Source organism: Chiroxiphia lanceolata, chromosome 3 (genome assembly GCF_009829145.1).
Source record: "Chiroxiphia lanceolata isolate bChiLan1 chromosome 3, bChiLan1.pri, whole genome shotgun sequence".
Classification (NCBI taxonomy): domain Eukaryota; kingdom Metazoa; phylum Chordata; class Aves; order Passeriformes; family Pipridae; genus Chiroxiphia; species Chiroxiphia lanceolata.
In genome coordinates, this window is record NC_045639.1 from 8996967 (window position 1) to 9013791 (window position 16825).

Here is a 16825-nt window from a genome sequence, read left to right on the forward strand (position 1 = left end):
GAGCTCGGGCCGCCGCGTGCGAGGATCGCACCGCCCCCTGCGCGGGGCGCGCGTGCGCAGAGGCGCGCGGGCCCCGCCCCGCTCGCGCAGCTTCTCGGCGGCGTCACGGGCGCTGCCGGGCGGACACGACTGTGCCTGACCCCCGCCCTCAGCCGTGTCTCAGGGCTGCGTTCCTCCTCCGAACAGGCGCTCCCAGCACCCGCTCGCCAGCAGTCTGCATTCCCCCTGCCGCCCAGCCACGCGCACCCCGGGGGTGGAAAGCCCTGACACCCCGTCACCCCCATCGCTCTCTGCCCTGTCCGCACACCTGGAGACCCACCAAACAGCATCCCCCGCCCACCCCTCAGCTCCCACGGGTGCTGGGACAGCCCTGGAGGTGAGGCCAGCTCGGTCATGCCACGCTGCTGTCTCACCTTTGTCACCTCGAGATGAGGGGTGCGCCAACTGCCGGGAAACACACCACATGCACCCACAGGACATGACTCTCCAGGGACCCACTGCCCCAAGGAAACACCACAGGCTGTGGGGTTTGCATGTTTTAATGATGGTTTAGGAGAGATGTGGATAGAGTCACCGGAGATCCACGGAACTCAGGCACTTGCCAGCCTCACACGCACATGCTGACGTGAGAGCAGCTGGGGACACGATCCAGAGCCTGGCAGGCAGCCAGCTTGGCAGCGCCCCCTGTACCCCACCATCCTCTCAACACCAGGGTTTCCCCAGGGCTGCCACAGCAGACACTGTCAATGGAATATGTTTATGAACCTACACATGGCACAGCATTGCTCTCCTGAGGGAGAGCTGCATGTGGAGAACAACAAATGCTGGGAGCAGGTACATGCAAGCAGTCCTGAAGGGCACTGGCCACAGCCACCTAGATGAAAGCAGCTTTTGAGCCTTTCTTAGACTTGTCCAGCATTCTCTGTGGACTGTGGCCAGCCATCAGATTTCAGCAGAAACACAATACCTGTTGCATGGTAACAATGACTAACTTATATGCAACAAGCCACATCGGAATTATCTGAAACCCAGAGTCCAGCGGGACCAGACCCTGCTGGAAGACACAGCCAGAACATCTGGGCCAGAAATCCTTCATGGATGACATGAAGGGATACATCTAGGACTAGAGACATTCTGCAATATGGTAGATGTCTTCTAGAAACCCAGCACCATCCTGGGTGAAAGCTCAGGAAAGAGAGTAAGACCTTTTCTATTGACCTTTTAGCTGAAATAAGCTAGAAAACATTTATTGTTGTATATTCCTAAAAAAGAAACAAACAAAAGTCTCATAGGGGCTTGTGAGTATCACTTGCAAGGTGCACCCATGGCTGCAATGCTCAGGCCTCAGCCACACACACATCCTCTACTCCACCTCATAGCTAATATTTTGGGCAAAACCTTAGGCACTGTGCTCTCTGTCCTTTATAATTTACGTTCTGTGCTTTACTTTGGGGAGCGCTGAGAGAAGGTGGAAAATACACACATTTTCCTCCAGAGGCTGTTGCTTATTCCTGAAAAATTCAGCAAATGGAAGATTCAAGTTTCCCAAAACACTACCTCCCCCATGCCCAGCCTAAAAGGCAGGGTACGAATAATTGCACTGCCTGTAGTCATGACTCTACTGCCAAGCCGAAGCCCCACTTTCAGATGAACAGCAAAAATGGCCAGCTGTTGATCTGCCACAACCAATCCGGGATGAAAAAGGGGGAAGGAAAGGCCTTGGAATTAGGCAGAAGATCTCCAGTCATTGCTCCTGCTGGTGGTACCAGCTGCTCCAGTGGGGGCCACTGCTTTTGCCTGTATCCAGGCAGCTTTCTCTCTCTTATCCTGCTACATAGCCAGGAACCTCATGTTACTGTGCAGTAAGGGAGTGATTCATCATCATAATTTAACCTCCCCTTCCCTTTTTAGGGGAAAAGAAGGAGGGGTTTAGCACCCCAGAAAACAAGCATTTCTAGTTCATTGCGATGGGGAAAATTTTCTGGTCTAACTTCACGCTCTGCTCATCTGCCCTAGAGCTTGTGAGAGCCCAGCTGTCACCTCAGGCACATCCTGGATGAGACCAATTGCTGTGAGATCTTCTCTTTGCTGGGCAAGATAGTATTATTCTTAAGTTCACATAAGCTAACATGAAAATGTCAATGGAGACATGCTGAACTTTGCAAATTGATTAACAGCCCTTAACAGCCTACATTTTACCTTGACATGTTATCGCTACATTTTACCTGGACTGCAGTGACATTTTTACATCCATGTGCTAAAAACCCAACCACTCCTTCCCCCACACCCCTCTCCCTACTTTATCACCCAGCACTTCCCATCTCATGGAGCAGTGCATTCATAGTCCATCTTCCAAACACCCATGAGGCCCAAATCCAGAGACCAGACCTGGCATTCAGCATCTCGCTAGAAGTAAAGCCACCTGCCAGTACCTGCAGTGCAGGGAAACCAAGCTGCAGCCCCCTTTTCACATAGGTCCTGCTCCCTGTCACTTCTCTGCCTGCACCAGTGCACTCTGAATCCACCACGCACTCCGTAGATGCAGATCCATGCTGGCTTCAGGGCGCTGACAACTTCAGAGGTGTTTGTGTGGTTCTTCGGGATGTGCCCTCTCTGCGATGCTTCCACGGGGTTTTGCTAAGCACTCTGTTCCCTCCTGGATTTGAGTGGCCCTGTGTCAAACAGTGCCACTTGTAGATTCAGAGTGTGTTGCAACGAATGTCAGTCCTGTGATAAAATGCACGATAAAATGTATCACTCCAAGGAGGCATGAATTGCTTCAGTCCTGCCTACAGAAAGGTGCCAGGATGGTCTGCTGGCATGAGATGAGTACACCAAAGCACTAGGATCTTCTGAAGAAGGCAGAAATCCCATTGCTTGATTCACTTCCCATTATATATAGGCAGCTTGTAACCTCCACAATCTCTTCTTGTTTGTTTTGGGCAACACAAACCAGTTAATTTCAGTGCCAACCATCTCTCCCCACCAGAAGCAGCAAAACACAGCTCCCAACACCCCCACCAAAGCTTGCTGCTGCTACAAGTGCCACCGTGCTCTGCAAAGAGCTCTGTCTTAGGAGGGACCTGCTGGGCTCACACTGAAAATTCAGATACACTTCACAGGGTGGGCAATATGCCAGGGATTTAGGTTATACTCAAAGCAGATGTTAGCTCTGAAATTCAGAGACCTCAAGGAATTTAAACTCTCCTTCCCCCCCAAAAACCTGCTTTCCCAGTTGTGTGGCAAACAGGAATCTTTCTCCTGGTCTACAAAAGCTCACCCACTTTCCCCCTAGCTGAGATCAAGTTGTGGACTGTGTTCATGGCAGAAGATTGCAATATTTGTCAAATGGAGGAGAATAAAACTGGCTGGATCAAACAGGATAAAAATCATTTGGGTTGAAAGGTTTCAGGTTCAAGCCTCAAATCATGAAGGTGAAAGTTGAGAGAAGAACCTAAATTCACAGGTTTCTGCTATTTGAAACACAGCACAAAAGTGATGGTAGAAATCCTACAGCTCGCAAGTGAGCTCTCAGGGGCTCTCTCTACCTCTTCTAAACAGAATTAAACTGCATCAGACTGGGATAGACACTGATTCAAATCTCAGTAGGAAAAGGGATAGCTATAAATAAACAAAATCGTCTTCCTTCCTTGGGTTAATTCACCGCCTGCAGTTCAGCACCCTTTTGCCAGCCATTGCCTAGGTGTTCAGCCAACCAGCTTGGAAAATGACCAAAGGAAACTGAATTCTTGGTGTTCCTGGTTTTAGGCACCCTGCAATGCAAGAGAGCTTGCTCCTTTCTATGTAACAGAGCAGGAACAAAGGAAAGGAGTCACCTATTTGGAGCGGAGCTAAGGCACTAATGATGCAATAGGTGAGGAAAGAACAAACACAGCAGGAGGACAACTTCATCGTTCTCTTCGCTCGATTCCCTTAAAAAACCCAATGTTTTCTCTATAGAAAAGGAGGAGCTAATAGAGCATATACAGTATCCCTGTTGGGGTTTCATTTTAAGGTTATTTTGTTGTTCTCCCAGAGAGATTTGTTTCAGATATCAAAGTTACAGAAGCTGTTTCTAAAGTGGATTTTGGTGAATGCAGGCAGAGTTATCTGAGCAGCTCTGGCTAATCACAGCTTTGAGTGGATGCCTGTTTTGTTGTTTTTCCCTGTGGTTTCCAAGAAAATAAGAAGCCTGTCTCTATCACTTTTTGGCATGTTACTGAGATAGGCCACCGAACTGTGCTGACCCCAGAGATGCAGTCTTTCCCTGTTCACAGCAGTGGCAGTCCCGACGTCATCACAGCTTGATGAAGATCGATGATGACTGGCTCATCTTCTGCCCAGTGTCATTGAGGGGGAAAACACTCGAAATGGCTACATCCACAATTCCTTGGCAGAGCTCTGCATACAGCTTCCTAAGAGATGAGAGAGACAGAATCAGACACTCAGGCAGGACAAACCAGCAGACTCCCAGCCAATTTTTATGTAGACATGCATTTTCCTAGCAGGATCTACATGAACCTACTCCCATTACAAGGAGCTGCAGGGTGGCAAACAGGAGGAGGGCAGCATCTCTTCCATCTCCTCCCTGCTTATACCAGCAACCATCTTCTTTTTCAATGGGTGATCCTATTCCCAATATTGCTCCCTGCCAAATGGGACCACAAAACCCATTATCTATGTTTACTGACAGGACAGGCTTCTGAGCAGAGTCTCCACATCCATGATGACTGGGAGCAGACATCTCAGTACCCTCTCAGCCTTCCAACTCAGGGAGTCCTGATTTACTACACCAGACCCCATTCACATGGGGATGTACCCCAGACAGACTGCTCTGATGCATTCGTGGTTTGATGAAATGCTGTGCCGGGGTGAAGTTATTCACATCAGCTTGTGACCAGGTACAGAGGCTTCACAGGACCCTCAGAAGCAAGGGATGTCTTTCACCATGGCACAGATCATACAGAGCAGGATTAGGGAGAAGAGAGACAAGGTGTTTGAGATGAGTTAACAATAGATTAATTTTCTGCTGAAGGAAATACATGTGTAACCTCTCTGGCATGCTGGCATATGGGACATATTTAGTACCAAAGCTGTCTTTCCTAGGATTAAAAATGTCCTTTACTCCATGCCTTTGGGGCTACATGACAGCAAGATATTTTTTCAGCTCCTGGGAATGTTACTACTTTCAGTAGCCAATTTTTTTCTCTTTAAATGGGAACTGTGTGATATGGGTGCTATAAACTAGAATAACCTTGAAAGAAGCCTAATTTGGCTATTAGCCAAAACCTACCTCAGCTGTTTTCAGTATCTTCCAAGTGCCCATAGAGGCAAAAAACAAACAGGGCACTGCTGCAATCCAAATCCACCCAGCAATAGCCAAATTCTTCCCATACAGCAACACAAGGAGGTGCAAGGCAGTATTGCACCACAGTGCACATGGTGAACAGGGCATCGTGCACCAAGAAAGCTTCCCAAGCCCTATCCCTGAAAAGGCTGCTGAACAGGCTGCCTGGTAGGTTTGACCAGCATTTTTTGTCTACTGTGAGTGGTGATCTAATCTAATTTAATCTAATCTACGTCTAATCTGATCAAATTCTAGTGTACTGATGTACAGCCTGTTCTGTTTTGCTGGGGTTTTATATGATACAGATGCTCATTTAGCAAAAGATGTCTAGTCTCCTGCAGTTGTCTCAATCACATAATAGAGCACCTCCCACTGTGCCTATGCAAAGATGTTCATGGCCAGGGCTATTTGGCTGTCCCAGCCTCCCTGTGGCTAGTGGAAGCTTTGACCCAATGTCTGCAGCATCCACTGTGTGCTCTGGAGTCCTGCTGCCTGCAAATTTAGTCACTCACTTCCAGCTGCTGCCCTTAATGCTACTCATTTATTATGTGTTCAGTGGCTCCACAAGAGAGACTGAGAAACGATCTGACTCCCAAAGCATTAAATCTTCAACATAACTTCAGCCCAATAGTAATAAAAATGACCCAAGTTATACTCAAACCCATTTGTTCAAAAACTGAGCTTAGTGCCCCATCTCACATGGGAAAGAAGCCAGGGGATACTAAACACAAAGACAGGAGCAATGAACCCAAATCGACTGGCACTTAGACCAGTGTTCAGTGTGGGTTAGCCTGAAAAACTCCCGTTTAATTCACTTTCTTCCACCTTTTTCACTTGGAGACATAGCCATGTTTTGGGTGCCTCATGTGAATGGTGGCATCACAAGAGTATTATGGGAAGTGATTACTCACTGAGCACACGCTGGGGCCCCATTGACTTCTATTAGCCAGACCTTCAGCTCCTCATCCACCATGAAGTCAAAGCCAAAGAGCTGGAAGCTCTGGTAGTGAAGATGCTTCGTGCTGATTGCAGGCTCTATACACATAAGGCAGCTTCTGTGAAGGGAAAAACAGAAACTCAACATTAAGAGCCCTGTGGACAACTGTTGCACTGCAGCTTCTGAGGGCATGTGTATAGTACAGTTAAGTAAAAGGGATTGCCGTGAAAGTGCCCCAAATTACAAGCTATATACAATACATGCCATGGTAACCAGGTCCCTGCAAGTGAGGTCTTGCAACCATGAAAATACACACGGGGACACCCCTGAATTAACTCCTAAAGAGCTGGAGAGCAGCACCCTCCCTCACTACTGTATCAGGTTAACTGAAAAACATGACACGCAATTAGAGCCTGGAGACACAAAGAGCTGCAGCAGGTCCCCAAGGAACTGCCACTGGACGCTCATTTGCCTCCAAGTCCCTCAAAGATTCTGTCATGTCTTTTTGGTGCAATCACAGCAATGGGGTACTTGCAAAGTAAACTCCTTCATGAAGGATTGCTTTGTCAAGACCTGGATTCTCTAAAGCACCATGATCTCTGTTATCTCTCTGTAGGCACTTTCTGTGCCTAGGAGGGAGCTGGCTCTGTGGACTGAGTATGGTGACCAAGGCCAATGCCATGTGCTGCTGCTTGCTGATGGTGGGAGAAGCATCAGAACCCCGCAGACTCGCCTACAGCTTCATTTCCCCTCTTGCACCTTATACCTTTTCTAATCCCAACCTCTCCTAGCCCTGTCTTTTGACCTGCTGTCTTCCCTTATCACTCCATCCTTCTCCAGCCACAGCTGGTAAAATGCAGATACATTGACACATACCACTGAGGAAACAGCACCTACGGAGGTGCTTTTTCTTTGAGGAGTGACACTGGACTATTTACGGCCTTTTAAATTTAAGCAATTGAAACCCTTCCCTTCTTGGTCTGGCTGCTTCCCCAGCTGTCGGTACACATTCCCTGTCACTGAAGGGTTATGTTTTCCTAAGGAGCAGGCAGTTGGCTACCTTATTATGTGTTTGATTTGCAGTAAGATGCCATTCTCAAGCGTTGTGTTCAGGGCATCCATCAGATACTGGTTGAACTCCTCAAAGAACATTTCATTCCCTTCCTCATACCGCCCATAGTTTTTGGAATATTCCTTCTGAATGCAGTGATTGGTCAAGTGGCAGGTTTTGTCCTGGAAATTAGCACTGTTATATGGTTCGGAAGAGGTCCGCAGGACACCCTCTCTGTAGAGGTAGATATTATATTGATGATCCACGAGAACCCAGCTCCTGCGGGACAAGAGAACAAACTCTAGTCTCAGTGGCTCAAAAAGAAACAGCATGAAAAAGAAAATCAGTATTACAAAAGCAGAGAAGGTTACCTGATGTCAAACTTGCGATGCCCTGGCTCTAAAAGTAGAGGATTCTCCAGGTATTTCTGAATCACGTGCACTTGTCCCTGCTCATCGATGAAGTCCAGAAGCTCTGTAGCCTCTGAAGAAATCAGGATCCCTTCTCCTGACACAGAAAGATGAAGACAAAATTAGGTAGAGGATCATTCTACCTTTGTTGGAGCTTATTTTTAGGCCCCAAGTGGACCATGGCTCATTTGCCCCAAAAGCCATGCAACATGCAAGAACCTATGGATGGCATGGTGGCATGAAGGATAAGCCAGCTCTGCTAAAGTTGTCTAATACTTCTCTGGCACTATGCCCATTCTTCAGACATTTAGTTAACTTTTTGGACTAAACCCGATGACTTAGTCTTAATTTTGTGCTGAGTGTTTTGGAGGAAATACTGTGCAAAAAACCCCACATTTCAAGAGGGTACTGAAGGTATAATACAGGTTTGGAGCACAGGCAGTTTGATAGGATAATCCCATGGAAAATGCTCCTAGATGTGACTTCTGAAGGTCACTGCCAACACAGCCCTGCAGGTACTCTCAATGCTCCATGCTCTGCATACCTGAGTCACAGCTTCTCAGCCCTACTGACCTCCCATTCACCCCAGCATCCTCCACTGAAAGGAAGTCCTGTCACCAAAGTATGTTTCCTCACCCATGCTTTATGCAGAGGCAAGATTTTTTAGTCCCCTGATCACAGCAGAGCCAGGCAGAAACTTGTACTGGCACAACTTCAGGCTGTGCACTGGAGAAAGAAGGGAAGAAATATCCCTGTAAGCCAGTAAAGCCCCTGCAGTATGAAGATCATCAGGCACCCATTCTGCACTGGACAGATGGTGAATCAAGGGGGGGGTTAGCTTAACTGTGCACCTAGTCAGCAATCCAGTGAGGCAACAAAGCAGCTTATGTGGGGCAGCTGTTCCTTCTCTCAAAGAAAAGGCCTAAACCTCTAGCCACAGCTGAAATATCTCGACTTTTAAATCAGGGCATCCAAAACCTTTAATTTTCCTGTTAGTGATGAATGACCAAGCTTCCACTAGACCTGTCCCAAGCCAGGGGCTGTGCCTGAGCTCTATCTGCCTTGGTAATCAACGTCAACAAACTTTCTTCTTCATCAGAAATAATTCCCAGACACTTAAAACTTTCCTCTAAAAGATTAACATGAGAGTCTGCTTTCCACTTTAATTTGCAGCAGCACACTGATGAATACAAAAAGCTACTCTGCTTTAGTGCAGAAAAGATGGGATCACACTTGAACATCAAGTATGTGGAGAATGTAAACTTCCCCATCTTGGAGCAGACCACAGCAATGGCCTTTTCAATTACTCAGATTGACTTTTTTGCCAGACAGTTTACCACACAGAAACATTTTCCATCACTGGCATAGCAAAAGGAGTCATCTCTCCTTCGTTCCTGATGAAAATAAGCATACTCTTCTGATACTTCTCGGTAACAGCCAAGAGAGCAGACCAGCAATGGAAGCCACCTCTGGCTTTCACATTCTCTTTTTGCAAGGCTGCATGAAAAATGACTCTGCAAGTATGAGTAATACAAGTGGGCTTGTTCCCTTTGAAAAGGCCAGACTGGGCTCTGCTGCACACATGGCAAGGTAAGTTTTTAAATGAAGCCACTCTAATAACATGCCCATGATAACACCATAAGTAACAGACAGCACATAGTTATCAAAGCATTGCAACTACAGCTGTGTCCAGCTACCTCATAGCTCATTATTTCTGTAGAGCAAGTGATGTAATGACCCTGGAACAAGGAAGGACACATTATCACTTGGGTATCTACTGCCCTATTCAAATTAAAGGGACATACAGACACTGCATTGCTTGTCTTTGCTCTGGTATCTTCCCTTGAGGCTTGGGTGTAATTTCAATGTACTGAGCTTGTGGCTGCTCAGTTTCTCAGTAGGCCACTGGCACCAGGCATCTGAGCTTGGTTGAAAGACAAGCAAGATTTCCACCCAAGTGAAGCCAGGCTTAGCTGCAGCATGGGGAGCTGCGCTCCTGGCCCTTGATGGCTGCTGTCCTGCCTGCTGACCTCCTCCCCATACCCTCTTCTGCTCCCTCTCACCTCCTGCTCTCCCCATTTCCCCCACCTGGTCCCTACTGCCTTCTTCCTGCAGCACTTTCCCATACTTTGAGGCGCACGTGTAGAAATATGGAGGCCCTTTCACTGCCATGCATGTTCTAGGTAGCATGTGCACGTGACAATGCTTGTCAGGAGCCCCATGCCACCAAGCAGACAAAGGAGAGCCCTGTGCTGGCTTGACTGGCATAGGGTTGGTAGGTGAAGCCCATCATAGACAGACTAGATATCAGCCAAACCCCATGACTCTATGGATCATGTAAAGAGTAAGGAATAACAAGAAATAACTCATGGTGCTGGAGAATGAACCTTTGGCGCCAGCTGAGGACTTGGCAATCCAGACGTTGCCTTCTTTGCCTTCCTGCCGCCTGTTGTAAGCTGCCAAGAAGACTTCCCGCTCATCTGTTCTTGTGTTGTTTATGAGATGGTGAATTCCATTCTGTGCTGGAGCCACGGGGGTCTTCAAGTTTGTTGGGTAAATCACATACGATTCAGGGAACCATGTGCAAGACTCTGATAGCTCAGGGCTTGTCTTGATTAGCCTGGGTGAAGAGAGACAGGCTGTTAATCTCCAGTGTTCCCACCTGCATGGACTCATTTAATAAGAAAAAAAATCATCATTAACTCCGTTTTTTTGCTTGATGAGGATAGGCAATTTTCAGATAGTCTGTGCTAAATTATCGTATTTTCCTTAGACCCTTGAAATAATGGTTTTCCTAAAGATACCACAGCAACCCCAACCCACAGCCAAGCACCACTCTTTGAACCAGAACCTGCACTGGCTTTCATTAAACATTTTATTGATACCATGACACTAACAGCTGAGAAGTTTCCATGTAATTAAAGCCTGTGGTGCATTCCCTGCATCATCTCTGCACAAGGGAATTGAGGAGGTGTGTTTGCTAACACGGATCGAGGCAGGAAGGATGCAGTGATCACAACTGGTAAAAGGGAGGCCAGAGCAGTAACGTTCTCTGTGCTGGTGCTTAGTCCTTGATCTCATTTGTACTGAGATCTGACCAGGTGTCCCAGTTGTGGATGAAGACCATTGAAAGCAAGGACATGGCTACATGTTTCACATCCCAAGGTATCTGGGATCCCCCTTGCACCACACAGTCTCCAATCTCTCTGCCACACCCCTTCTACCAGTAATGTCTGGAGATGCCAGCAAACTCCTGTTAGCAGAGCCCAGGCCTGTTTTCTTTCACCGTCAAGGGAGCTGCCTGTCTTTCTGAACACTTGTGCTTTGCTTGAGGCCAAAAACAGAGCTCATGACACGCTGACTCTCTTTGTGCATTTGTGCTTTTCTGTTGAAATGGCAGTCAGTCAGTGACACCCCAGGAGCCTGAGGAATGTCATCTGTCTTTGGGTTCATAAGTAGCTTGATGCATCATTGATTTGTGCATTTAGAAAGCTCAGCCAAGCTCCAGGTGATAAAAACAGCTGTGCAAGTGCTTTCAGCACTGCCTCTAGATAACAGGCCAAAGAGAAATCCACCTGAGGAGCACCATGGGTGCTTAAAAATACTCTGCCAGTTTAAAAAATACTCTGCCACTTTCTGACACACACCATCACCAATGCCAAAGAAGCAATTGGAAACAGGTTCTTTGCAGGGGAAGGAGAGGCCTTGGATCAGCACACAATCTGCAGGACTGCATCAGTGAGAGGCAGCACAAACTCTCAAGAGCTCTGACATGAAGATGCCCTAATGGTTGCAGAGTTTGCACAGGGATGAGGGTTATCTACCATGAAAGCTCATCCATAGTTCCCCAGGAGACCTTGGCATGGCAGGTCATGCAGAAATAACTCCCAGAGCTCTTCCTGGAAATGTCTCCAAGCACTCGTTTGACCAACAAATCTGATTAGCTAAAAGCATATTACTGTCTCATGTCTGTATGAAACAGAGAATAAAAGCAGTAGGTTTTAATTAAATGTCTACAAGGAAAAAGAGCAGATATGTTTGGGCTTCTTTTTCTTTTGATTTGGTTCTAATCTGATTCAATACGCTCTCTGGTTTCAAGCAGATATAACTCAATGGAAATGGCATTTCCCCTGAAGTTACAAAGATGCCTTTGTGCACAAAGATAGCTCTAGAGACCAGCACAGAAGTCTGAAGACAGCATATGGTAGGACACTCCCAGGGCAGTTGTTCTGTGAAATACCCCCCAAACAGGTCCAACACTCGACAAGAAGAAAAACTGCCAAGCCCATGTAACGTGTCAGTGAATTTCTTACTTCACCAGAGATGCTTTGCGGCACAGCTTGTCTGCTCCCCTGTAGTAATTCACCAGCTGCACAAGTCCAGGTTCATGGCCTAAGAAAGGGAAACAAAGAGGTCAGACAAACTTCTCAAATAATAAAGGGAAAACAGCTGCTTGGTGCAAAGGACCTATGCAGTATGGACAAAAAAAAAAAAAAAAAAAAAGAGGTTGTTTCCTTGCCCTGCATTACAGAAACAGGTTGTAAGCTGGTACTGGCTCCTGTGGTTTCTTTCTTTTAGTTGCAAAAAACCATTCATTTACCCATTTGTTTTTAATCTGACACATCCATATTGCAAAGGAAAATAATTATTTCCTAATTCACATTGGGAACTGGCAGCACCGCCCAAAAATGTTCTCCATTTGCTAGTTTTTAAAAACTAAGATTTCACATACTGTTAAATGCAAGTGGAGGATGCAGGGAAGCACACCATGATACCACATGATATCACATCTTAGCAAAAGGCCTCTTTTCTTTGTCATGTACAGAATTCCCTCTTGAACCTGGTATCACAAAACACTGGGAAACATGTAAAGATTTGGAATCTTCCTTCCCTCTAGCAGTTTGCAGCAAGACCTGTTGGATAGCAGAGGTGGGAAGGAACCTCTGGGAGTCTCTGCTTCAACTTCTTTCTCAGTCAGAGTCTGAGTATCTCTAAGGATGAAGATCGTACTGCCTCTGTAAGTCCTTGTCTCCGTGCTTGGCTGCCATCCTTTGTCCCCTTGACTATCCCAATGGCCCCTGCTAGAGTCAGTCCAGGGTGTCTTAAGCCTTTCTTGCACTGGAAAGTGCCAAATTGGTCCCTGTATCCAGCTGTTGCCTCACCAGTACCACATAGATACCACAGAGTGCCAAACAGATGGGTACTTCCTTACCAATGCTGGACTCCACATCACAGCCTGCCTTCTTTCACCTTCTCACATCACACAAACACTTGTGCTCAGCTGGAAGCTCTCTGGGAAGGACACGATGGCAGCAAGTGTCTGAAGGGTAACACAAATCTGGGTAACACTACACAGCCTCTCCCACACAACCAGTGCAGATGAACATGGATGATGTGCAAGAGGCAAGTGATGCCTGGGGCAATACCTGGGTCACCAGTGACAGCAAATGACAAGAGAATCAATAGGGAAAAGCACAACGGAAAACTGCTCTGGTTTGAAATGACCTTGGACAAGGGGGATCCCCCAAGCATGAGAGTTACTTCCACCTGCACCCTCTTTCCAAAAAAAAAAAAAAAATGCTTGTGGGAGCGGATTGTAACCTTGAAAAAGGATTCAGGGTTTTACTTATTCTCCTTGGTGTTTGCCTGGGAAAAAAGGCCTGGAGTAAACAAGACCAGGCAGCTGCAAGATCACAGAGCGTGAATATCTATTTTCAACCCCAAAGTCATGTCCCTGACCTCGGTGAGTTTTTTATTCACAAATCTTTAAATACAAGACAGCTGAGAACCATCCTGCAGAGAAGATCTGTAACTTCAGGCACTACAATGTTCAGGTACCATGGCCAGGTACTAATTTACTGAAAGAAAACAGTAAAAAACCTCAAATTTTCTTTTGTTTCCAGTTTATCCTGGGGACACACATCCTTATTGGTTTCCTGAGCATCGCCATGGAACAGTGGGCTGCAGTGTAGAGTCTGGTGGCCAGCAAAGAGAGACCACGAGGCAGGAAGGGAAACGTTCTCGGGCATGTTGTGAGGTCTGCACCATGCATTTAGCAGAATTACAAAGCTGCCAAGGCACTGACCAAACTGGTGATCCTCCTGTGGCCAGCAGGGCACAGTCCAGCATCCTCTCCTACATAAGGCCTCTGCAGCCTTTTCCTCCTTTCCCTCCCCTTAGCACAAACTGCTTTTTTTGCTAGATGCAGACACTCACAGATTAAGAGCACAATCCCCCAAGAATTAGGTTATCAGTGAGAGCAACAGAGGTCCCTGCAGCTGGACAGCAGCAGTGATGCACGCTGAGAGTCCCCACTTCTACCCCTCTCCCAGTGACCCAGTTGAGCCCCTGAGTAATGCAAATCCCTACAGTTCCCTGAATTAATTCTGCTTCCACTGAGTAGAGCCCTTAGGAAAACCAAACCAGCTTTGATGCAACAGTTGCTCAGGAAGACAGCTTTAGGACGATGAACTAGAGAAGATACAGCTTTTTGAAAGATGTACCAAAATAACCATGTTATTTTTGCTCTGAATGTATTGATTTCAGGCAACCAGTTCCTGCTATAGGAGGATGGTTTAAAGACAGTGCCAAAGCATGGTGCCTCTCCACAGGTTATAGATGTGTCTCAGCTCTGAGAAATGGTTTGAGTTTTCAGGCATCCTATGGCAACACAAGCTAAAGGGCTCACTGAAGTCCTTCCATCATCCCAGGACACTTTTGGAGGACGGAAAGGGTTAGTAAGAGATGCCCGCAAGCCCACCATGGCTTGATGTGCTGTGCATGCCCACTCACATCAAAGAACTGCACTCATTCTGCAATGAGGCCTGATGCTCATGGGCTCTCCATGCTGGGCACATTAAAGCACAGGTCTGCTTGCTGTGCCTGCTGTCAGCACGTGTGAGCAGCCTCACTGCTTAAGCCTCTCTCAGTGTTTCTCTGCCTGCTGCAGACACCCCAATGCTGGAAGGTGACCAGACGGCATTGCCATGTGATGGGGACTTTCCACTCACAAATGCATGAGGAGACAAGGGAAGAGGTGCTGGAGCTGGTGACTTGCAAATCTGGAAGAGCAGTCAGAGCAGGGTCTCTACTGCAAGGCAAGGGGCTGCAAAGCTGTCCTGCCCCAGAGCTGCTGGAGTGAGGGGGCTCCTCCTGTTTTGATATTACTGCAGCCAGAAACAGTGCTGCAAAATCACCCCAGGAGAAAAAAAATAGGGCCAAGATGACAGTGCATCCCTGCTCCCCGCCACACCCTGCAACACTGCCAGTGCCTGGCTTGGCTCTCCCTGCTTGTGGGCAGTCCATAGCCCTTCCCCTCCCTGCTCCTGGGCTCCGCACCATCCAGTGGGGCAGAGGGCCAGGGTGGCTCTGCTGACAGCCCTGTCTGCCATGGGACAAGCCTGCACAGGGCAGCTTCCAGGGCCCAGCATATTGGCAAGTGTGACAGTGGGGGTCAAGCAGCAGGGGAAAAGGTGGTGGGTCAGGGGGGCGTGGAGCTCTACAACACAAAAAGAGCCTCTGGAATTACCAACATCCTGCTCCAGGCAGAGACTAGTGCTCTCACCCCCACCAAGCCCTGTAGAGGCACATCCCCATCAGCCACAACTCTGGGGTGAGGGTTTGAGTGTGCCTGGTTTAGACCTGTTTTCCCACCTGTCCCAAACACCAGAAACACCCCAATAACACGTAAGCTCAGCACCGCTATGTCCCTGCCCAGCACCAGGCAGGGGAATGCCACTGGCACCACTGCACCCCCCACGAACCCACGCTGTGTGCCTGAAGCCCCCCGCAATGGTGCAAACGGCGCTAAGGGCGTTGCTGCAGGACAAGGAGGGTAGTCCGGGAAGCAGGGCTCCACCCAGGGGGGCCGGGATCCTAAGGTCTGCCAAAAGCCAGATGAGGGGCCTCGGGTGATCCCTGAACACCTCCCAACCCCCTGCTTCGCCACAGCACACCCTTCAAGCTTGGCAGGGGGTGTTCTGCGGGGTACCGGTGAAACCACTCTCCGGGAGGTTGGGAGGGGGATCCTTCGAGTCCTGGCTGGCGCCAGCAGGGCCTGCAGAGAGACATGTGGGGGTCGGGAGGCGGCTGCACGGAGACCCTTCGGTGCCCGCCCTTTGTTTGGGCGACGGAGGCCAGGGTGGTGACCGAGCCCAGGTGACAGGGAGCCCCGCGCGCGGTCACGGCGACAGGACGGTGCCAGGGGCCGGGGAGCACCGCCTCCCAAACCGCGGGGTCTCTGCCGGGAGCGCCCTGCCCGTGCCCGCAGCGGAGGCTGTGGCGAGGACCCCGCCCTGCGGCGGTGGTTCACCGGGGAGGGGAGGGGACAGCGGCAGCCCCGGGCTGCAGGGCGACAGCCGGAGGACGGGCCCTGCTGCCGGCGGGGGCGGCTGGGGTGGGGGGACCCTTACCCAGCCTGCCGAAGGGGAGCCGGTTCCTCTCGCCCAGCATCAGGTTGAAGCGGGGGTTGTCCCTGCGGAGGCGCCGCCACTGCCCGCTGGCCAGCAGCAGCCGGCTCACCTCGGCGTACACGCTGCTGCCCTCGTCCCGCACCACGAAGGTGTACATGGCGATGGGCGGGGGGCTGGGGGGGAAGGGAAGGGGGGCACCCCGCCCTACCCCCGGCGGCTCACGGGGCCCCGCCGCAGCCCAGGCAGGGCCCTGCGCGGCCGGCGCCGCCTGGCCCGGCTCCGCATGGCCGGGACCGCCGCCCCCGCGCACCGCCCGAGGAGCCTTCCCGGGCGGGGACTGACCCGGAACCAGAACCACACTCCGGCTCCTCCCCGCCCCGTGATGCCGCGGAGCCGGTGGGGGCGGGGCCGTGCGCCTCGGGCCCTTGGCCCGGCCCCGCCGCTTTCCGCTGTGCCTGCGGGTGGGATTGATCCTGTCACCCGCTGCTGCCCTCCAGTGCTCAGGGCCCGTCGGGGGTGCTTACTCCCCGTGCGGGTCCCCGCTACTGGGCTCGGACACCCAGCCGTGGTGTCGGTGCTGTGCACTCGTGTCCCGGGGCTGCAGCCCAGCTCCAGGTCGTGCTGCAGGCCATGGGCACTGGCAGGTGGTGGTTGCCCTGTCGCCTCATA

The 16825-nt window shown here is 49.6% G+C and overlaps 1 protein-coding gene across 1 annotated transcript; it reads right to left on the bottom strand.

The window, feature by feature from the left end:
- Positions 1-523: 523 nt before the first annotated feature.
- On the bottom strand, positions 524-16516 carry TTL (tubulin tyrosine ligase). The gene is made up of 7 exons (XM_032682032.1): positions 16157-16516; positions 12059-12137; positions 10133-10365; positions 7707-7842; positions 7345-7614; positions 6259-6402; positions 524-4415 (listed from the first exon to the last, which is right to left on the bottom strand). The coding sequence occupies exons 1-7, from the start codon at positions 16311-16313 to the stop codon at positions 4298-4300; spliced, it is 1137 nt and encodes a 378-aa protein (XP_032537923.1). The 5' UTR covers positions 16314-16516; the 3' UTR covers positions 524-4297.
- Positions 16517-16825: the final 309 nt, after the last annotated feature.